The sequence below is a fragment of the Tiliqua scincoides genome, chromosome 2 (assembly GCF_035046505.1).
Source record: "Tiliqua scincoides isolate rTilSci1 chromosome 2, rTilSci1.hap2, whole genome shotgun sequence".
NCBI classification, from domain to species: Eukaryota; Metazoa; Chordata; class Lepidosauria; order Squamata; family Scincidae; genus Tiliqua; species Tiliqua scincoides.
In genome coordinates, this window is record NC_089822.1 from 50,967,865 (window position 1) to 50,988,881 (window position 21,017).

Sequence of the window (21,017 nt, forward strand, 5' to 3'; positions counted from 1 at the left end):
GGTAAAGTAGTAGTTAGTAACTGAAAAGTCTAGGGAGTGCTGAAAGTATACCTTGCCATTGCACAATGCCTACTGGAGATGACTACTCTTGCAGTGTTAATGGAGCACTGTTACAGATTATGTCCTGTGTGCCAAAATTGGTGTGCCAGTTAAAACCAATATAGGTTGTCTGCTTTTTTTTTCTGATTTAATGTGGCTCATAACAAAAAGAATTGAGCATGCCAGTTTGATTTGCGATAAGGCTCTTCGGGGATTTTAAAAAAAATGTAGATATATTCTTATTTGTTTCCTCCTATAGTTCCTTGCTTAAACCTTGCCCACACCTGCAGCAGAATGAGGTGAAAGAGTAGAATGGCATATCTGACACTTTGGGTTGCATGTCAGATATGCCATTTTCTGGTATTCCCCTGTATGAAAAGTCTAACAAAGTTGAAAACATCAACTGAAAATCTCGGTCATATCTAGGACAGAGTTTATAGCCCAGCCCATGTTCTTCCATGCCAATTTTTGTACTTGGCAGCAAACCTTTCATATAAACTCTGTCCCCACCTACTTGCTAAAGTGGGAATAAGATGCACTAGTTCTGTGTTGGTATTATCATTCTGTGCATATACCAAGCGCCAGTGAGTGTAAAACAGAAGCCAGAGCTTGTTACATGTTTGTCCACCTTTCAGTGACATGTGAGAATATCTCCTCCTGTCGTGTATATCCTGGAATCAATTCACATGTACTTAGTGCTGAAAATTATGTATATGTGGTGGGGCAGCTGCAATTGGGATCCTGGCCCCTCTGCCTCCCAGGGCCAGCACTACAAAGTGCTGCCCCCATGCCACCCCACCCTCCCCCCACTGGGCATCTCTGAAGGCCTTCTGAGGCTTGCGGCCTGTCCTGCCCCTTCCAGAAGGCCTAAAAATGTTACTTCCAGTTTTTGCCAAATGTCACTGGAAGTTATGTTTTTGGGGCCCTCTGGAGCCTCAGCAGGTGTCCTCGGCACTCAAAAGGCCTTAGAAAGGCCAGTTTTAATAAAAGGTGGCAGGGGTCATAGTGGCGCCATCCCAAGTGGTACCCTGAGGCATTTGCCCCCGACCTCCCCTCTCCAGTTACATCAGTGGGCAGCAGACACCCATGCACCTTGGCATTCATACAGTGCAGTGTGTGTGCCATATCCATGTACTTGTTTCCTACCATTTTTCCGCCAATGTTCTTTTGTGGTGGAACAGCAATGGGGATTGAGTGTGCCCTGTCACACGGTAAATAATACAGAAGGTTGATTGCACATCCCTTGATCTGTCATTTATATGGTGTGTCTGGAAATGAACAAACTTCTTATTTACAAATATTGCTGCAAGTTCCTAGTAAAAAATATCGCTAGAACTTTATAGCTGTACAAAAACCAAAACAAATACCTCATATTGCAGATCTCCTATCTTACTTGACTGTTTACTCCAGAATAAATACTAGAGAAATAAAGCCAAGCATGGACTCAGATTTAGATGAAATGCTCTGTTCTTAATGTGCATGAGGACATTTTATACTGCAAGCTTTAAATATTTTATTAAAGAGAGTAAAAAGCCATTCTTTGTTTTCTTTTCTGTGTGGTTTTAATATAGAACCAAATGTATGGGCTTTGTTTTTGTTTTTTTGCACCAGCAGTGGGTACAATTTTAAAATAATGAAAGCAATATTCTGGTTTTACAGAATTAGTATCTGTGTAGGTATTGGCCCTGAATCAACCAGCCCACCACAAAATAAAGAGAGGCTTTCCAGTTATCCTAAGTATACTTCATAAATGTAATTTCTGTCCATTTTTCTTTTAAACTGTTAACATATGAGCCACAGTTAAGCTTATCAATGAGCGTAGGACTCCAGAATTAAGTTTAAGTATCTGAAGGCACAATTCTAACCAACTTTCCAGCACTGGCATAGCTGTGCCAGTGGGGCATGAGCAGCATCCTGCAGTTGGGGGTAGTTACGGATGCCTATTCATGGTTAGGCAATGTTTGTTCCCTTATCTCTGAGTTGCATTGCCCTTACCTTGGTGCTGGAGAGTTGGTTAGGATTGCACCCTGATTTGTATATCCAAGCTAGTAGTGGCTCTTTTGGTTGCTTCACACTAGAGCTGAGGTATTCAATCTGTGCGTCCTGCCTCCCTAGTGAGGCGTGGCTAGCCTCCAGGGGTGTCACCAGGCATCTTGGGGAGAGAGGTGGCTGAAGCTGCTCTGCTCAGCTTAGCTGCAGGTGCTACCTCCTGACTTGCTGCTTTTCCGAGGCTGAGAATGAGGTGGGTGGGGCAGCATGAGGTGGGGAAGGTGTGGGAAACATGGTGGGGGGAGGTGGGAGAGAAGGCTGGCTGGGCAGCTCAGAGGTGCTGCATCTCATCAGCACAGGGCTCACTCCTGGCAGGCTTCAAACTGGGAGGGAGGTCTTCCCCTCCCCCAGCAAATTCATCACTTCTTCCCCCCTCCCTTTTCAAACCCCTCCAGGTGTGCTGCTAACAAACTCAGGGCACAATCCTAACCAGGTCTACTCAGAAGTCCTATTTTGTTCAATGGGGCTTCCTCTCAGGTAAGTGTGGTTAGGATTGCAGCCTCAGAGTGCTGGCAGCTGTTTTTTTGGTTTCTAGTGTATAATTATAACACCTTCATCCCCATTTTGGGGGTAACTGAGGTGAGGTGTTGTAATGGAGTGCCGCAGGCTGGAAAAGTTTGAGAATCACTGCTCTATAGGTTTCTGGCAAAAGTTGAGGGCTGCTTTGTCATTAAGACCAGCTGCTCCAGAGACTTGCATAAGGACGAGTGTCTTGTTCTGTCAGAAAAGACTGAGTTTGTGGACAAACATAAGCAATTTAAATTTTTGAGTAAGGAAAAGTAGGTCAATGTCTTTTTATGGCAAGGAAATCTTCTGTTTTGTTTTTTCAGATTTTGTACAATGTTCTGTCCCGAGACAGAGAGTGATATGTGGTAGAAAATGGGGATGGGGCAACTGTTTGATGTGAAGGAAGCTGGGGTTTTATAGGTGCATGGAAGTGCCTGTAAATACCTATTAATGGGACACCTAGATTTGGGAACTTCTAGGATACCTCAGATTCTTGGCTGCTTCTGTCTCCCAGGCATTGAAAAGAAAGTTGTGCCTTAAAGGAATGGAGTGGAACTACATGTTACAAGGGAAACATGAACTCCCAGCTCCATAATGCTAACATGTGGGCTGGGAGACACATTGAGGTCTGGCTGACAGCAGACATATCTCTGTCTTTGAGTCTTCAAAGTGACAGAGGTGTGTCTGGGACAATCCACCACAAGGTCAACAACCCCACAGAGGAACAACTCTGGTCACACTGCACAACTGAGCATTTGGAGGGTCCTGTGTTCTCTTCCTTTATTGGAAAGCTCCCTGTGAAGAGGAAAGACAAAGAGTGTAGAAAGACATAGACAAGCAGCATCAGCTACACATGAGTTCACAGTGCAGATGCGGTATTTGTGAAGGAGAGTGGTGCTCCTTGGGTGTACGTGCAGCAGTGCTCTGCTGTGGGCTGAGCACAGGGTCTGAGAGCATCATCTTTCTCTTTCCCTACAGGGGTTGCCGGGGGGGGGGGGCTCTATGAGAGAGAAATGACTGTTCTAACCCATGAGCAATGCTGCAGTCCTGCAAAACAAAAGAACTCCAGGTGGGTGTTTGCCCAGCAGCGGCAAATGTTTGGAATGCCTGGCATTCACCAAGTGAGAACAGACATTCGCTACTATCAGCTGCTGTCAAAGGAAAAGAGGGTTCAGCCACACAGTTCATACACTGTGCAGGGACTTTTGGCATGTGCTTAGCGATTGGACAGCCAACCCTCTCCATCTAGGTCAAGGGGGTAGCATGGAGTTGACCAGGTGGGCTCTACTAACTTAATCAGGTGACCATCTAGCTCAGCGGTTCTCAATTTTTTTTGATCTCTAGAGCCCTTTATGCTCTTAGGTAGAATCTTGGGAAGCCATGCCAGTGCATGGGTGGAATCTTGGGGGCCTCAGAGTGCCAGTGCATGCACAGAGTGGGGCAGCACCAAGCAGATGGTGGCCACTTATGGTGTGCTCATGCAGCACCTGAAGGGGTCTTGGGAACCCCAGGGTTTATAGGAGCACACTGGGCTAGCTAGATTGTGATAAAGGACTTTTTGTTGCTTTGTCTGCTAAATGATTCCAACTAGCCTGCAAACTTCCCCAGGTTTACAGCTGTGTATTGGGGTTGGGGGAGGGCTGGGAGTTTGTTTGACATCCTAAGTTCATCTGCTGGGTGTTAATGGTTACAGCATTCATTTGGTGAATATTTTTCTTTCTGCTTTCCAGCCAAGGTCAGGCATCTTCCATCAGCCTGCTTGTACTTTCACTGCCAACCTTTCTTTCCCCATATTGTTTAATTCCTTTTTGGTTTAACACCACCTTTTTGGTTTGTTTGATATTTTGACCTTTTGTCTGCCTGGTCCGTGTTCATGGGCAATTCAGTGGATTGCCATGACTCTTCACCTTGCAGACACTACTTTGGATTTTGTAATAAGGACCCCTGGGATTCTGTGCTCTCTTAAGAGGAGGGATATTTCCCAGATGGCCCTCTCCTGCCCTGTATCTATAGCCTGGAATGGCCATTCACTGCCAAAGTGAATACAAACTGCAAAGGTTTTTCCCCTGTTCAGCTGCTAGTCCAGTAGAGGGAAAGCAGGGAATAGGAATAGGTCATGCATGCTAACCACTAGACACAACTCCCCTCTGACAGCTACAGTTTTCTGACTCTGTGTGTGGCTATCTGCTAGTTGGTTTTAAGAGCTATAAACTAAACAAGTCTGATGTATTGCATAAAAATATCTGCTTAGGATATCTGTAAATAACTCAGCACTAGGAATTAAATTATCATATTCAGTATTTTCACTGACCTTTTTAGTACCTGAAGGAACCTTCCCCTGTGTGTGAGACATTGGTCCGATATGTGTGTAGAATAATACCATTAATTTGATTGTGACATGTAACCAAAGATAAAGTTGCAAAAAAAAACCCTCAAAATAATCCTGGTTGATACAAAGGGGTTATCATCTGAAGAAGATTCAGGCTTGCTTTTTCCGTGTATGACCTATTCTTACTAAGAGCAGCAGAAAGAGCCCATATTAATTGCTTGATTATTATTAATATATACTGTCTGCTACTGACCCACTTTGTTTAGAATGTGTGTTGGATGTAAAGTGCCAAAAATTTAAGGGTTATAGATGAAAAAATTCAATTTGAAATATCTCCTGCCATCATACATTTTAATAGAGTTTACAGAAGAAGGTCTCTACGTGTTGCCAAGAGCAAGATAGTAAAAGTATTGAATTAAGTGTCGGTTCTCTTATTGTCGTGTAGAGGAATTGCTAATCTGGGTACTGAAATTAATTTTCTTAGAATGAACAGATGGGTTTGTTTAAAACCTGCACGCTGCTTGAGTCAATTTTTGGGGAAAAAAGGAGAAATGAATGCAAGTTCAGATGAGACCGAAGAGTGTGTGCAATTAACATTCGCGCTTTCAATTTGCTGTTCCAATAGAAGGGGTTGTGAACACGTGCAAGCTTTTGGTGGTGTGTCTCCATAATAGCAAAGCATTTAAGCACTTGCAGATAAAAATCATGTTCAATCAGTTGTGTTCATAATAAAACTAAAGGGGTGTGTGTGTGTTTCATGTATCCTTTTAAAAAAAGTAGCTTGTGGATACCATTCAGCGCTGGTAAAATAATGTCAGGCTTATTGATTCTTTTCTGAAACACAACCATTTATTTAAACAATGAAAAATGTACTCTTTGTTTATCAGAGGCACCAATAACATATTTTTCTCATCTGCAGCACAAATTGCTATATTTTGCATTTAGTGTTGTAGGTAGGGGACAGAAAGGGAAAAGTATACCCTAAACCAACCTTTTTGGCAAACAGACCAGAATTAGGCAATAACATCATCACTTAATCGCCAAACTTCTGAGTTCTTGAGCTCCTAGAAGTGGCTACATGGAGCTTGGCTTGGGAGGGGAGTATCCCACCCAATTTGCCATGAGCCTGCTGTTCCCTGTCTGTTACGCTGCAAACTGGGAAGGAGGCTCAGGTTGCTATAAACATACAATCTTATAGCCACATGCAGACTGCCTGCTGGCAGCCAGAACACTTGAAAAGACTAGATGGAGGTTAAAAGGAAGCGGAAGTTAACTGCTTCTTGTTAACCTCAATCTAGTTTTTCATTCTAGATCAAGGGTGTCAAACTCATTTCATATTGTGGGCCGAATAGCATTCATGGTGCCTGCTGAGGACCAGTAGTGACATCATTAAGCAGATGATGGCCATAAATAAGCACTTTGTTCTCGCATAGAAACTCATTAGCTGCAAATGACAGAAGAGAAAATGTGCAAATCTTGTTCATAATTTCAAAATATGAGACAGCCCAATTATCATGCTGGGAGAGCCAAATTATAACAGAGGCCAGAGAAATTGCTTCTGGGGGCCGCATCTAGCCCACAGGCCTTACGTTTGACACCCCTGATCTAGATCTTCCTGTTAACCTCGATCTACGGAGGCAGCCTGTGTGTCACTATGTTTGTATGCTTATAGCTGCCTGTAAAGCAATAACATTTTCGGTCTGATAAGCATTTAAATAACATTAATTGGGGGGGGGGCGCGGATCCACGGTTAATTGAAACTGTGAATACCAGATATGTGGATATGGGAGGGGGGTCTGTACTGAACTGATGGAATTCTTTTTAGTTTTTCCATTCTTCAGTGTTACATTCTATAGGGCAATTGTTAAGATGAGGAACATCGTTCCTGGTCGTCAGCGTTCTGATTCCATCTGTTGAAGTTCATAGCTGACCTGCTAGTTGGTATCTTACTTAAATTTCCACGTGTTCAATTCATAGCTAACAGCATCTACCTGCTTTTCATCTTCAGCAGGGCCAGCCCAAGACTGCCTGGAGCCTGTAGCGGCATACCAAATGCTATCCCCCCCTTACCTGATAGCACAGCCACAAGGTTTGGTCTTATGAATCAACTCACACTGTGTTGGGAAGATTTAGCCTTCATATCTGGTCTTTGTTGATGTTCATTTCATTGTTTTCTGCTAGCTTTTCAGTGACATCAAGGACCATTTTGAAGCTCAGTTTAAAGAATTCCCCCTTTGTGGATAAAAAAGAAGGAAGGTCATCAAAAGAGGCAAGCTAAGGGATCTATTTTAGGCTTTGCACTGAAAGGATCATAAATCTTACAGATGATACACTCACTTCTGACAGGCACCAGTAAAAACATCAGCTCAAACTTCATCCTGTTTCTGCCAGTGTATTGGCAACAGTCACATTCAGGATAGCTAAAGCTTAAACTTTCTATTGATTTCCATCTATACTTGTCTTATGCCTGAATTTTATGTCTTGCTTCTAGAAAACAGTATATGCATTGATCTTTGCCTAATCCACATGACATTGCAATTTCTAGGAACCAAATGCTCATCTTTGTATTTTGTGACAGTTCCACAAACTACATAGCCAGTTCTCAGAAGGCCAGATGTTCACCCGAACATCTAAAAAGATGCAGGGAGAGCAATAGGTAGATGGAATATTAGGGCCAAACATTGTCAGATGATGTGAATTGCATTACTGGCCATGAGTTAATTTTCCTTGGTAAACAGCCAAAACCAGACATTCTGTGGACTGGGACTATGGCAGGGGGTAAGGACAATTCAATCCTATCCTTGACCATGGTCTTATCTGGATCAGATATCAAATCTGTATTAAATAGCATGTATTTTTTGCCCAGGACACGACACTTTCATTGGCATGAGGGAGATCTAGTTATGACTGCAGCAGTGGAAGGTTTGTGTACAGTTCTATGATATTGCTTTCATATTGCCACAATTGGGAGAATTGTGAGGTATAAATTGAATGCATGAATTTCACCCCTGCTTTTAAATTAAGCATGTGAAGTCCAGTGACACAATTAATGTCATATATAATTTGACCCTTTGTGTAAAGGCATATTTCTCAACTGTGGAATGAAGTTTATGTGAACCTGAGACTAGAATATGTATAAGGTTTCAGCAACATTAAGTTAGATGTAAAGTGTAAATTCTGAATGCTTAGGCTTTCAAAAATCCTGGGTATCTGAAAATGCAATACTGGCACTGAGAAAATGGTCAAATGAAAGCCATGAGCGGGACTGGAAAATATCCAAAGTAGCTATTGTCCAGGTAGTTTCAATAATCTGAGTTGTGGATAGATACATTTTTACCTGGTTTTTCAAATCTGGCATGATAGAAACATTGTTGAAATGTATTAACTTGCAATTCTCATTGCCTTTTCTTTCCATCTTCTCTTGTTCTGTAAATTACCTCATCACTCCAGAGTTAAATTGCAGTAAAGCAATTTAAAAGATAAAGTAGTATGTTGATTCATTTCTGTGATTAAAATATTACTGTTCTAGACTGAAGAAGGCAAAGAGTTTTCTTTTTTGCCTCTTCATTTGTCTTTGCTCAAATCTCCAGCTAATTACAGTTGGCATCCTTCAGTCTCGGAAGATGATGGTATCGCGCTCTGAATAGTGGTTCCGGAACAGTGTCCTCTCTAGTACACGAAGCCTTGGTAAGGTAAATATGGAGGATAGACTGTTACCCAAAGCAGCAACTGTTACCCTGCACATGCCCAATCTTGTCTGATCTTGGAAGCTAAGCAGGGTCAGGCCCGGTTAGCACTTGGATGGGAGACCACCTGGGAATACCGGGTGCTGTAGGCTTATACCATAGTCTTTTGAGACTGAAGGTTGCCAACCAATGCAGCAAATTCCCCCTCTTCACGTTGCTGAAATGGTCCAATGGAAAGGCAGAGGCCAATACGGTTGGTTCCAGCGGCGTCGCAGGAGTTGCCAGAACGTGACTGGGTTCAGCCAAGAACTGCCTCAGGGACTCTGGCTCCGGATTTTGCCTCGAGGTTGACTCCTGAAGCCTTTTCCATAACTGGATGTAACCACAAGGCAGTGGAGGTTTGGGATCAGAGTTTTCCTTTTTTACAATACTTTTTTTTTTTTTACAATACCGGGATCAGAGTTTTCCTTCTCTCAGATGAGCTGCCTTCTCAGGCTAACCAGTACCATCTACCCGCTGGCTGTTTAGTCGCCTATTTAGTCCAGCTAATACAATGAGATTAAGGTGTATGCTCCTGCAATTGACGAAGCCTGCTTCGGCAGGAAAACAAAAGTGCAATTTTTAATCTGTAAGGTACAATTTGTGGAATAAGATAATGAATAATGAAAGTGTTGTTGCAATAGAATCTTTTCCCTAGTTTAATCAGTGGTTTTCCGGTTAATAGTAAAAGGTCCTGTCGCAGAGAAATGCCAAACCTTAACAATTTTCAAAAGCAACCCGAACATATATTATAATAATAATAATAATAATAATAATAATAATACAGGTATTTATATACCGCCTTTCTTGGTCTTTATTCAAGACTTTATTCAAGGCGGTTTACATAGGCAGGCTTATTTAAATCCCCGTAGGGATTTTTACAAATGAAAGAAGGTTCTTTCTTTCAAGAACCACAACATTCAGGTGTTTCTCTCTGATCTGGCTTCACATTCTGGCCTCCATCCTCCCACGCTCAGAGCAGATGGAATAGCTCTGCTTCAGCTTGTCAGCTGCTTCAAGGTCACACGATGCCGGTGGCCTCGAACTGGCGACCTTATGGATGTTATCTTCAGGCAAATGGAGGCTCTACCCTCTAGACCAGACCTCCTGCCCATTTGATTATATTGCATTTGATATCCACGGCTAAGCTTCTTTTTTTCTAATAAGATTTTAAATCAAGGTGGCATATCTGCACACACAGAGTTTTTTTTTTATATACAGCAGTTAATCAATTCTATATTCTGATTGGCAGGTGGTCGGTCACCTAAGTTGCTCAGTGTGTTCTGTTTAAGAATGTAAGGCTGCAGTCCTAACCACACTTTCCTGAGAGTAAGCCCCATTGAACAAAATAGTACTTAGTTCTGAGTAGACTTGGTTAGGCTTGTGCACTAAGAAGCAGAAATATTGTTGCCATTAAGGGGCCAACTCAAAAGGAAAATAACTCTGGGCTAATCACAGTATCCCATTGCTGAGCTTCCAGCAGGTACAGGATAAGGAATGTATTTATTTTAAATATATTTGTCCCACTTTATTTTTAGAAGATAAACTCACAGCAACCAAAATACAAAATCCATAAAAACACAAAAAATCAAATTTGAAACCTTAAAATACACACATAGGGTGTGTGTGTGGGGGGTGAGGCAGCAGTGCATAAGATCAGGTTAGGTATTGTCTATGTCCAGCAGAGGGCCCACCTGGCTGAACCAAACCCTGTGCCTTCACAGTACTGCTGGTAGTGGTAGTGCCCAGTTTGCCATCAGGGATTGACATGTTTGCCAGGCACTTTGTGGATAAAATCGCTCAGATTCGCCATGACTTGGACTCCATGTTGACAATGTCTAGTGATGCCCCCATGGCACCTGTCAGTTGTGTTTTGTGGAATTTTTTCAGCTTGTAGAACCTGAGGATGTGGACAGGATCCTTTGGAGTGTGAGGCCGTCTGCCTGCCTGCTGGATCCATGCACAGCATGGCTGGTTAGATCTGCCCTGAAGGAACTGACCGAGTGGACGGAGAGGGTAGTAAATTCATCTTTGAGTGAGGGGGTGTTACCTCTGGCATTAAAGCAAGCAGTGGTTCGCCCCCTCCTGAAAAAGCCCTCTTTGGACAATTGGCTAGCCCTCTTTGGATAATTGGATAATTATCGACCAGTCTTGAACCTCCTGTTTCTGGGCAAAGTGATCGAGCAGGTAGTGGTGTCTCAGCTCCAGAGGACACTAGATGAAGCAGATTATCTGGATCCCTTTCAATCTGGCTTCAGGGCTGGCTTTGGGACGGCCTTGGTGGATGACCTACGCCGAGGGCTGGATGGAGGGAGTGTATCCTTTTGGACCTCTCATCGACTTTCAACATCATTGACCATGGTGTCCTTCTGGGATGGTTGGCCGAGGTGGGGATCGGGGGCACTGTTTTGCAGTGGTTCTGGTCCTTCTTAGTCCTTCCTGTTGAAGGTCAAGGCACAGCAGGGTAAAGCAAGGTCTTGGCAACCAACAACTGATTATAAAGATGTCGCTGGAAATGGATTGGTTTCTTGGACTATTGCCTACATATGAAGGACTCTTGGTGATTGGGTCCATGCTAATAAGATGGAGTTTAATGGAGATAAATGTAAAGTCCTGCATGTAGGTACAAAAAAAATCAGAGGCACAAGTTAAGAATGGGGAAAACCTGGCTTGTCAGCAGCGTGTGTAGTGTCTGAGTGGCAGTCTTCCTCTCCATTTCCCTAATGACCCTGGCATGGCATTTGCTTTCATCACTGCTGCTGCACACTGGGTCAGCTGTAAGGTAAATAAGTAGAATTATTCCCATGTTGCTGCTGGGGAACTGAGGCTGAGAGGCTTGCCCAAGGCCACCTAGATGGTTCATAGCAGATTTGAATCAGCGAAGTTCCAATTAGCAGCCCAACCTCTTGGCCACTCAGCCATGCCAGTGAAGTTGTTTTTTTTTGTTTATCACATGACCACATGAGTGAATGAATTCACATGACCACATGAATGTTTATGACCACATTCTCTGAATAGTTCATGTTTGGAGCTATAGAAATGCGTAAGAGGCTCTGAATCGTGACAAACTCTGATACTATTAGATTAAAAATAATTAACACATTTCATGGAAACCAAGATCTTATCAAAGAGACTGCTCTATCATGGCATTTCTAAATAGTTTTAGACTTTTTAAAAAAGTATTTTATTCGATATGCTCAAAGGTACATTGATGCTTTTCTTCTGCAATTTTGTGTGAACTTAAGCTTCACAATTTTTGGCAGCTTAGAAACACGGCTAACCAGTGCCAAATCTCAACTGACAGTTAAGCAAATTGACCAAGTTTTGTTTATTTAGCAAGAAGAGCAGACTTCCAGTAATCTTTTCTAATATTTGTTTGTTTGCATTTCATAACTGTGTGTTGGCATTTATTCTGATCACAGGTAATAAACTGGAGACTGGGATACTGGGACGTTGTTTAGAAATGGATTTTGTTTTCTTCTTCCGCTGAAACCACTTGTAGACTCTCCCTTGCTTTAAGAGCTGACAGAATGTCTTGCGAATCTTTTGCTCTGCTTTTTGCATATTATGTTCTTTATACAGAAGACCAGCGGGAATCATGGCAGGAAGAGCCCCTTTCCAGTACTTCTGTTGTTGTTCACGATTCCATTCCCAGAATTCGTTTGTTCCCTCCATCAGAGTTAAGACTAGTCTCTCATACAAATGACTGATCCTTTGTAAGTTTCCCTAAATTGGTAGAAAGGGCCTTTTTTTTGCAGAAAAGAGGAAACGGCATTGAGGTAGACACGCTGGCTCCAGTGATTTTATGGCTGCTAATAACTGCTCTAAGGAGATGTACAGGGCAGTGTGTTTGCTTATCTGGAGGATTCAGTGTACCAGTCCCAGTTCTCTGAACTAGTTTGGTCCATGGTAAAATCTGTACCATGCAACCTCTGTTTTCTTTCCTGTCTTGAGCCAAAGGCACGTATAAAGTGCATCTTAACCCACTGGAGGGAAGGTTGCATCTTAATTTAATTGTGCTGACCAGGGACAGTAACACAGCTGATTTATCTGCACCATTACTGTTCTAACTATTGAAAGTCTCACTTGTGTGTATCATATTTGGAGAGGGCAGAAAGCCTCCCCTTTATATACATAAACAGTAGTACAGTTTTTATAATTGAGGCTGCAATCCTATGCACTTGTTCCTGGGAATGAGTCTCCTTGAACATGATAGGACTTAATTCTAAGTAGACATGTTTAAAATTGCACTACACGTCCTTCAAATGTATGAACAAAAAAATCTTTCCCCCTTTGCTACTTAATTTTTTAAATAATAGAAGGTGAAACGTTTATGTTGCACCTAGAAACTAGCAAAATGCTAAACAGCAGTGTTGTGTTACACAATAAAACGTCTTTCTGATTCTCTGAACTTCCACTCAGGAATGTTTGTCCTTGCATGCTGCCCTCTTAAGGACAGTAGAATCTCTGTTCTTAGACCCAGGGTTTATTTGCGAGTAGAGGTGTAGAAGCAACCAAGCCAGTCAGAGGGTCTGTGACAAGAGGGTAGAGCAGGGGTGCTCAAAGTTTTTGGCAGGAGGGCCACATCATCTCTCTGACACTGTGTTGGGGGCTGGAAAAAAAGAATTAATTTACATTTCAAATTTGAATAAATTTACATAAATGAATATATTAGAGACGGAAAATGACTGAATGAATTCAAACCAGTTTATGATTCCATTCACCCTAATAGCGGGGGGGGGGGGGAGAGATCTTCATGCCAGTTTTTGATTCCATTCACCCTAATAAGGGGGGGGAGATCTTCATGCCAGTTTATGATCTCATTCATACACACAAATGGGAGTGGATCTTCCACACTTTCACACACATACACCCGCCTGCTTGTCTGCCCCCTTGCCCTCCCTCCTTGCCTCCCTCGTTTGCTTGGGAGGGATGTGCTCTTGCCCAGCCACCCACTTGCCCACTTGGCTGCCTGCCTGGCTGCCCAGCTGCATGCCTGCCTGCCTGCCTGCCTGCCCACCTAACCGCCCTTCCTCACTAACTAGGGCAGCATGTGCTGCTGCCGCCTGCCTGCCTGCCTTTCTGTCTGTCCGGCTGGCCAACCAGCCCTCCCACCCTCGGATCCCTAGGAGGCATGTGCTGCTGGCTGGGCTGGGCTCCCCTCCCACACATGGGATCTCTCTCTCTCTGCTGGCTCAGGTTGCAGGAGGGGAGGGGAGCCGAGCCCAGCCGAGCGGAGCCCGGCCCAGCCCATGGGCAAGGCAGGGAGAGTCCAGCCGGCAAGCGCGCAGGGTCTTTTATAGTGGGAAGTAACTCGAGACCTGCAAGTCTCACGTTACCTTCCCACTATAAAAGGCCCTGCGCGTCAGCTGGTCTCGTCTTTCCTTCGCTGCCACTGAGCTCAGCGGCAGCAAAGGAAAGCAAGGTGTGGAGGTCACGCGGCAGGCCAGCGTGGGCTGGGGTGAGAGCCGTGCCCATTGGAGATGGGGGGCCCACTGGGGGCTGGATGGGGACCCGCAGCGGGCAGCAAGTGGCCAGTGGGCAGGGGTTTGGGAACCCCTGGGGTAGAGGATTGAGATCAGAGACCATTGTGGCATTTGGCAGATTAGCCAATGTTAGCTAATCTGATTTGAATTACCCATTCCATGAGCACCGCCTGTGAAATTAAATACTAACTGCACAGTCCTATGCGTGTTTACTGAGAAGTAAGTTCCACAGTGTTCAAGTCTTGCTCACAGGAAACTGTAGAATTTCATCCTTAGTAGGCCTTTGTGCCTTAGGTGATAAAATTTTTGTTGCTGCAGATCTGTTAAGCAATTTTGGACTTGGTTCAGTACTTTTGAAGCAAGTCTAGATGTAAACTAATATTCCTTTAGGATAAATCAAAAAGTTATAGCCATACTGGTTTCTCAGAACAAAATCGCGAAGTGCATGAAGTTCTTTTCAGCTGTAGGTGTTCAAAGCAACAGCAATAAAAGAGCAAATTAAAAAAAACAAAACCCAAGATTTTGAAATGTCTGATCTTACTAACCATTCATGTATTTTGTAAATCATACTTTGACTATTTAAAATGCTGTCTGCTCTAAGACCATTTGTCTTTTTGCTACTTTTCTCTTCAAGGTATACCTCATGGTGGCTTCTTCATATGTTTGTGCAACAGCAAACATACAGAAGGTTGGATACAGTAGGTCCCTTTGAAAAGTGGATGTCATTGCCCTTCACCAAAAATGTGGCTCTGTGCAGTCCTCCTTTGGTTATACAGTTGTCCCTGGCTGTTCTGGGACTATTGATGTACGTACATTGTGGAGGTCAGCTATGCACGTTCCCCTCAAAATCGGCATTCAGCTTTGCACATGAGACACAGTTCTGTGTGTGAAGTATCCTTAAATTCAGTGGAATTTGCCTGAAGGAAGCATGCGCATAATCATGCAGCCAAGAACCCCATATGGGATCTTGATTTCTCTGTACAGGTGCAGCCTATTTATCCACAGATTTTTTATCTGCGGATTTGTCTCAACGAGAATGGGGTGGGGGAACTGAAAGTCACACACACCTTTGCCTCCTTTGCCCTGCACTGGCATCTCCCTCCATTTCCAGGCAGCCCAAAATACTGCAAAAAGGCTCTGCCTCGCCCAGGCAGGGAAATAGCCCTGGAAGAGGTTCCCCTTGCAAAGGAACAGTAACACTCCTGGAGCCCCTGAGCCAGCAAAGAGGCTGAAGAGGGGAAGGGGGGCTGAAAATCTCTGTAGCCAGAACACGTGCAGCAAGGTGGAGCTCACACAGGGGCAGGTGTGGTAGCAACAGAGGGGATTGCTTTAAAAAACCCAGGGAGTGTTTGCCAAATTTCCCCCCCCCCATTGAGATGGTGCAGGCAATCACAAGACAAGCAACCCCCCCCCCCATGGTGCAGGCACAAGCAAGCCTACCCACCAAGCAAAGCATGAGATATAGCCTACAATCCTCTCCACACTTTTGTGGGAGTAAGCCCCATTGACTGGAATGGGGCTTCTGAGTAGAAACGCATAGGGCTGGACATAGGGCTGGATCAGCATCCCGCCTGTGAAAGAAGCCAGGCAGCTGGCAACAGGAAGGGCTGAGCGCGAAGGGGAGGGGATTGATAACAGCTGCCTTAGTTTCCTTCCATCTGGAAGTGTCTGGCTGCAGTGTATTTGCGTAACTCTATGGAATTTATCAACGCATTTTTTCTTAATCTCACTGAGTCATGGAATGGAACTAACGTGGATAAATAGGCTCCACCTGTATATTTCATAATTTAACATAAGTTTTCTGTGCCATCAGCTTTTCTTAACACTTCTCTCCTGCTCCCAATCTACAAGAGAGTCATACCAAGGGGAAACCTTTTTAGAACACATCAGTAAGGTAGCAAATTGGGATGTATCAACTCCAGGCACGTCAGTTTTTCAGTAGTGATGAAAGAGCCAATGTTGTGTCGCAGTGATTAGAGTAGGTGAACTTGGACTGGAAAGACCTGGCTTCAGATTCCTGCTCAGACATGAAGCTTAGCAAGTGACTTCAACAGGTCATTGACTTCTGGTCAAACAACCCCTGATGGTTGTTGCATCTTACAACACTCATATGTACTCCCTGGGCTTTTCAGAGAAATGGGCAGGATGTAAATATGATAACACTGCTGTGTAGCAATAAGCATATTTGCATCAGGCTTCATTGACTTCCTGTTGCAAATAGCCCATGAAGCCGAATCTACATATGAAAAATAAATAAAACAAGGAAGGCATTGAGTTTAACTTTCCAATCAACATAGGCGTTGCCATGCACAGGGTTATTACCTGCCATCTGTTTTATTCACCCTGCCTTCAATCAATTGTTCCTTTTTGCTTTTAGTATTTAAATGCTGCTTTGAAGCTGCAGTGTTAATTGTTAACTTTGGTTGAATGTCTGTACAAATAACTGTAGCAAACTCAGCATGGTAGGATCATAACTGTTAGCTTAATTTGAGGTATTAGCTCTGTGCCGGTGAACCACTTTAATGGGTACGTCACATACTCTGTCTCCAACATCTCATTATGATGGTATTTACTAGCTCTCAAAAGGACTGCTGACAATGTTGAAATGTAATCTTTTGTATTTTATGTGTCATTAAAAAAGTAATAATGAAATCATTTTCTTCCTAACATCTATTTTGCTGTTGTGGCTTTGACAGTAACTTACAGAGGAAAGTGTGTTATGAAGTCCTTTATGAAAATGTAAAGTTCATGTACCGTGGACATTACAATCTATACAGTATTTTGTTGGAATATTGCTGCTCTTATATGTAGTATATAGCTAAAATTAAAACGTGAAGGGCAGTGTACCACTAACAGTCTTGGGAGTTGTAAATTGCATTACTTAATCTTGCTCCTGAGGCATTTTCTTCTCTTTCACAGGCGTTGGAGAAAGTGTTTGTGGAATTCAGCCATCAAGAACTGTTTGAGTTCTACAACAAGGTCTGTACTGGTGTTTTTACAGACTTTCTAACATTTTGATAACCTTTACTTTACCCTTAATACGTCTTTATTGCAAATCCTTTTTTGGTTGTAGCTGCTCTTACTTTGAGCTTTCCTTGTAAACATGTAATAGCCTCGTTCCCCCAAAGCTCTGCCTCTTTGAGTTATGTCTCGTATAAAGCTCTAACCAAATGCAGGTTTTACATTTGCTGTTAAAGTGATTTTGAACAAGGTGATGCTTAATATACTTTGCTCTTGAATACAAAAAGTAACAAAAGGGCAATGAGAAACTTTCTGAAAGACACAACTTGGGAAGGTATATTTTTCTTTGCGTTTGGATAAAACTGGATAAGGTCACAATTTGTGTGGACATTTACATTGGAAATTTGCAGCGAAACAGCTATGCATATATAGACAGAAATCAGCTTCTTTTGCATATGATTCCAGTCAATTTCATAGAAAAACACATTTATGGGCACAGAATGCTTCCATTGCTTATGAATGTTATTTGCATAATTTGGTTTTTTTTCTTTTGTGAAGATGTCTAAACCTCTTACATGAATGCTTTTTTTTTTAATAGTTGGAGACTATACAGGCACAGCTGGATTCCCTTACGTGATACTGCTTGAAGACTACTTTCTTCATCACATTCCTGCCACTTCAATATTCTGATGAGGAATTCAATTGTTTGCTTTCAGTAAATGTCTCTTTTCTTCTTTGATCAGTAACATTAGCATACACTGAGGCTGTAAAAGACCGCATCTGCTTTTCCATGGCATTCAATAACAACTTTACGTGGGGGGGGCAGGAGGAGAGATCCTCTAGTGTTCTGCATTGCTTTGAAATACACATGTGTTAGTTAAAAACAAAAGTATGCTTGAAATATCTTAAAATATTTCAAAAAGATGATTTATCAGGCACTGAACAGGTAAAATGTTGGTTCCAGCAACTGCATCTTAATGACAAGCAATAAAGATACGTTTGTTCTGAAACCTTTATTTTATATTCCTCAATTCCTTACACTTGTTCCCAGATTTTTGAGTTACAGTGAATAGCAGAATTGGTAGCTAGTGGTTGCAAAAGAGTGTTAGCGGACAGCTGTCCTTGCACAAGGGACATGAGAGTGGAATAATACTCAAGAGATTACAAGCACTAATTAGTACACTTTATCAAGCAACTGGCACTTAACACCAGATGTTAATGCTATGGCTCTGAATTTTGGAACAAGGGGGAAAAAAGAAAAAGTAGAACATGTTACTCTGGTTGGACCTTCAACACAATATGCTTTTAAAGTGGCAATGAATATGTGCAACTGCTTCCTACAATGTAGCAAATAAGGAAACCACTGCACATGCAGGATCTGGGTATACTCTGTGGAGTTCTTATACATTCAAGATGCTTCTGGTGTCAAATTTGGGAATTTTTGAATTAACAATTTAACCCAGTGGTTCTCAAACTCTCTGGGAGTTGAGAGCCACTGAGTTCTTGCGTGTGCAGGAGGGGGAAGGCAGCAGGGGTGGAGGAGGGCAGCAGCGCGACCCCCAGGATCGCGCTGCTCAGGGGGGCTGCAGGGCCTTGGGTACACGTACCCAAGCCCTGCAGCCTCCTGGGAGTGCGAGGAGCCTGGCGCGACCTGCAGCAGGGCTCCTTGCAGCAGTGAAAGTAGATGCCGAGCGATCGTGCCTCACCTCCGCTAAAGTGGAAGTAAAGTACGATCGCTCCGCATCTACTGTCATTGCTGTGGGGAGCCCTACTGCAGGTTGCGGCGGGCTCCCAGCACCCCCAGGAGGCTGCAGGGACTTGGGTACGTGTACCCAAGCCCCTGCAGCCCCCCTGAGCGGTGCGTTCCTGGGGATTGCGCCACTGCCTCCTCCCTGCCTCCAGGCTGTCCCCGCCCCTTAAGGGGGCAGGGGCCAGGGCCCGCAGGCTGGGACGTCGCGACGCCCCAGTTTGAAAAGCCCTGATGTAACCAAATGTATTGTTGCATTTTAAATTATCAACTTGACTATACTGGCTCTATACTAGCTTACAGTGGATTTGCCTTACTTCACAGTTTTTGTTCAAAGAGCAATAGTTGTGTCATGGTTCAGTGATTATAGCCATGGGGCAAATAGTTGTTCCAAAGATCTTGTCAGTTCAGTGAAGCCCAGTGCATCTGTGGTCTGCATTGAATTTGGTCTCTAAACTGTATCAATAAGGGGAAAATGCAGTGGGCCCTCCTTATCTGCAGGCTTGGCAGCCACCAATTTGACTATCTGCGGATGCTGAATCTGCAGCTGTAGGGCTTCAGAGGACCTTCCAGGCGTGATCAAAAGTGGCTTCTGTTTGCATCCAGGGGGTGTTCTGAGTCTAGGGAGTCTAGAAGTCACATGCGACTAGAAGGCATTTCCATTCAAGTCTAGAGGTGTTCTGAGGTGCAAGCGCGACCTCTAGAGGGCTGGGCGTGGCCCCGGGTAAGCTGTTGCAGTACTGCATGTCCTTCCCCCTCTAGCAGATTCAATCAGTGGAATTTGATGGGGGGTCCTGGAATAAATCCCCCACAGATAGCTAGGATGCATTGTCTAGAATTTTATTTAAATTTTATTTTTTATTTATGCACTGTCTAGAATTTTATTTTAATCTCTCAGGAACAGTTTTTTGGGAGGCTTCTACCCTTCTAGTCATAGTGATATGCAGAAATCTAGAAAACTGGAAAAGAAATCAAATTTTGTGCTCGGCTGGGCTGATTTCTCTTGCTCTTTCTCCAAGTTGGATGCTCTCTGTGGCGGTATTTACCTGTTCATTGTAACTATACCCCTGCTGCCCTGCCTTCAAAGAGCTTCTATAATATATGGTTCCTAGCCATTCTCATGCTCAAGAAATAGTCAGGGCCAGAACAATCAGTTCAAGTACTGTATGTTTCTATCTCGTAGTACTTAAAAACCTGTTTCTTAAGGCACCAGATTCTGTCAAGGTGCTGAGTTGTTGAATAAGTTTTTAAATTTTCTATCTTGTATGGATACAAATAGAAACCTACAACTAATTCATGCTGTGCTTTACCACTTCAGAAGGATATGGGGAGAAGAATTAAATGTTTTAGTGCTTTCTCGTGCACTGAATTCCTACACCTGTAAAAGTGACACATCGGAAAGAAGGCTAGGCTATGCTAGAACCTTTTCTCTGACATGCTGTTTTCAGATATGCAGAAAATCTTATGTAGGAAGGCACTAAACATTTTTTCTCTGATGGAGAAAAGTTCTGCAAAAGGTGCTGCTGATCCCATACAGCTGTCCTGACATTTATCAGTATATATTGTTAATCTGTGCAAAACCTCTTCTGTAAGAGATGATATAACGGGATCTCATCAGCTTATTTCTTGTCCTTTAAGGCAGAGCTCTCCAGATCCCAGCCTGCAGGCCGGATCTGGTGCCCTGCCTAATCCCTATCCCCTGTGATCAATGCTTACTGCTTTGCTGCAGTGTCTTATTGCCCTCCATTGCTGTACAGCAGTGTTTCTCAAACTGTGGGTTGGGACCTACTAGGTGGCTCACAAGTCAATTTCAAGTGGGTCCCCATTCATTTCAATATTTTAGTTTTAATATATTAGACTTGATGTTACCAGGGTATGTGACTGCATTTGGGGAAATGTGACAAATCTTTACTTTGAACAAGCTACTATGTATATGCTTCTAACAATGATAGTCAATGGGGCCCACTCCTGGGTAAGTGTGGTAGGATTGCAGCCTAGGATTGTCAAAACTCTTCCTGTTTGATGACTTCACTTCCATTCATAACATCACTTCCAGTGGGTCCTGACAGATTCTCATTCTAAAAAGTGGGTCCGTTGCCTGAGAATCACTGCTGTACAGGCAGTCCTACCGCACTGTCTGCGGAGACACTGGGTAATAGACATGATTGCCCAGA

The 21,017-nt window shown here is 43.4% G+C and overlaps 1 protein-coding gene across 2 annotated transcripts in view; it reads left to right on the forward strand.

Moving 5' to 3' along the window:
* The window catches only part of COMMD10 (COMM domain containing 10), a 71,281-nt gene extending 53,171 nt beyond the window's left edge, over positions 1-18,110 (forward strand). For both annotated transcript variants that reach the window (XM_066616968.1, XM_066616967.1), the window contains exons 6-7: positions 17,055-17,114; positions 17,695-18,110. In XM_066616968.1, coding sequence (XP_066473065.1) covers positions 17,055-17,114; positions 17,695-17,733 — 99 coding nt within the window. In that variant the 3' untranslated portion in view covers positions 17,734-18,110. The remainder of the gene's footprint in view (positions 1-17,054; positions 17,115-17,694) is intronic.
* Positions 18,111-21,017: the final 2,907 nt, after the last annotated feature.